Below are 1348 nucleotides of genomic sequence, written 5' to 3'. Positions count from 1 at the left end.
AGTTTATCTAAATCTTGCTTTTATACATCAAATACACTCAAAAACTGAGTGTATTGTTTTATTTCATTTGTACATTTCGTTATGAGTTGATGAACCTCGATTTCAATCATTTTTGTCCTAAACAATAAGTAAACAATTCAAAAAATGTAAGTCTTTGGAGGCTTGTATAGACTTTACTAAAAAAGTAAGCAGTTACAGTATAAATAAATGATGACATAAATACGACGATTACAAGACTAGATAATTTACAAATGAATCTTTTGATTGATAAACATGATGAAGTTTAAAAGATGATCACAATAATACTACAAAATCTCTTAACAAGTAGCCAGATTATAAGGTTCATCACTATCATCTTGATTATTACTATCTTGGACATGATGATTGCAATGACCATTACCTCACGATCCGATATGATCATAGTCTCCTTCTACCTTGATGTCCCCCGATCCGATATGATGATAATTATCATCTGTTATCACATTATTGTTATCATTATCACCAATATGATTGTAATCATCTTCACCATTGGAAGTACCAGGCAATCCGTTAATATGGTTATAATCTGCATCAAGATGATTAGATCTTAGAGACAAATTGTTTCCGATATGATTGTAGTTATCTTCATGTACAGAATGATTGTAAGTTCCGATATGATTATAGTTATCGAGATCTTCTGGTTTTACTTTCAGTTTATCATCTCCGACATGATCATAATTATCAGTTGTTTGGACTTTTGGTTTTCGGACAAATTCTATTTCACCATTACGGTTGTTTATTGTAGTGGGTTTTAGATGTGCAGCAGTGGCTTGTACTCTTGGTTTATTGTCCAGTTCTATTTCATCATATCCACTGGTATCTTTACGATTATTAATTGTTCCAGGACCATCAATAACATCATATTGTGGTGTAACAGTTTGTATAGAAATTTTCTTATCTGTTATTGATTGTGATGTTTGTGACTTTTTCCTTCTGTAAATAGAGTTAATTTATTATTTGTGCCATTACATTTTCCAAGGAAATCACATATCAGAAAGGCAGTCAAACAATATGTTAAAGAAATTTCAATGTGCATTTACTTTTGCGTATCATGTATCATGTATGGTTTTTCATGTTGTCAATTTGACAAGAACGGTATATGCATTAACATTGAATATTGCGAGTCTGAAAATATTTCATAATCTTACCTCTTGTAAAGAAACAGTACCACTACTATAATAATGACTATAATAATAATAGCACCAAATATTCCTCCAACTACAGACCCTAAAATATCAACATCACAGTTCTGTTAAATTATTAATTAAAGGTAAACATATACAGCTTATTTTCATATCCCTATTTCAAC

At 30.4% G+C, this 1348-nt stretch overlaps 1 protein-coding gene across 1 annotated transcript in view; it reads right to left on the bottom strand.

The window, feature by feature from the left end:
- Positions 1–401: 401 nt before the first annotated feature.
- The window catches only part of LOTGIDRAFT_155304 (hypothetical protein), a gene marked incomplete at both ends in the record, with an annotated part of 3592 nt that continues 2645 nt past the window's right edge, over positions 402–1348 (bottom strand). The window contains 2 exons of the mRNA XM_009066873.1: positions 402–972; positions 1188–1266. Coding sequence (XP_009065121.1) covers positions 402–972; positions 1188–1266 — 650 coding nt within the window. The remainder of the gene's footprint in view (positions 973–1187; positions 1267–1348) is intronic.

The sequence above is a fragment of the Lottia gigantea genome, assembly GCF_000327385.1.
Source record: "Lottia gigantea unplaced genomic scaffold LOTGIsca_8, whole genome shotgun sequence".
NCBI lineage: Eukaryota > Metazoa > Mollusca > Gastropoda > Lottiidae > Lottia > Lottia gigantea.
The sequence above is the reverse complement of the archived record's forward strand: the minus strand, read 5'-3'. Positions and strand labels throughout refer to the sequence as shown.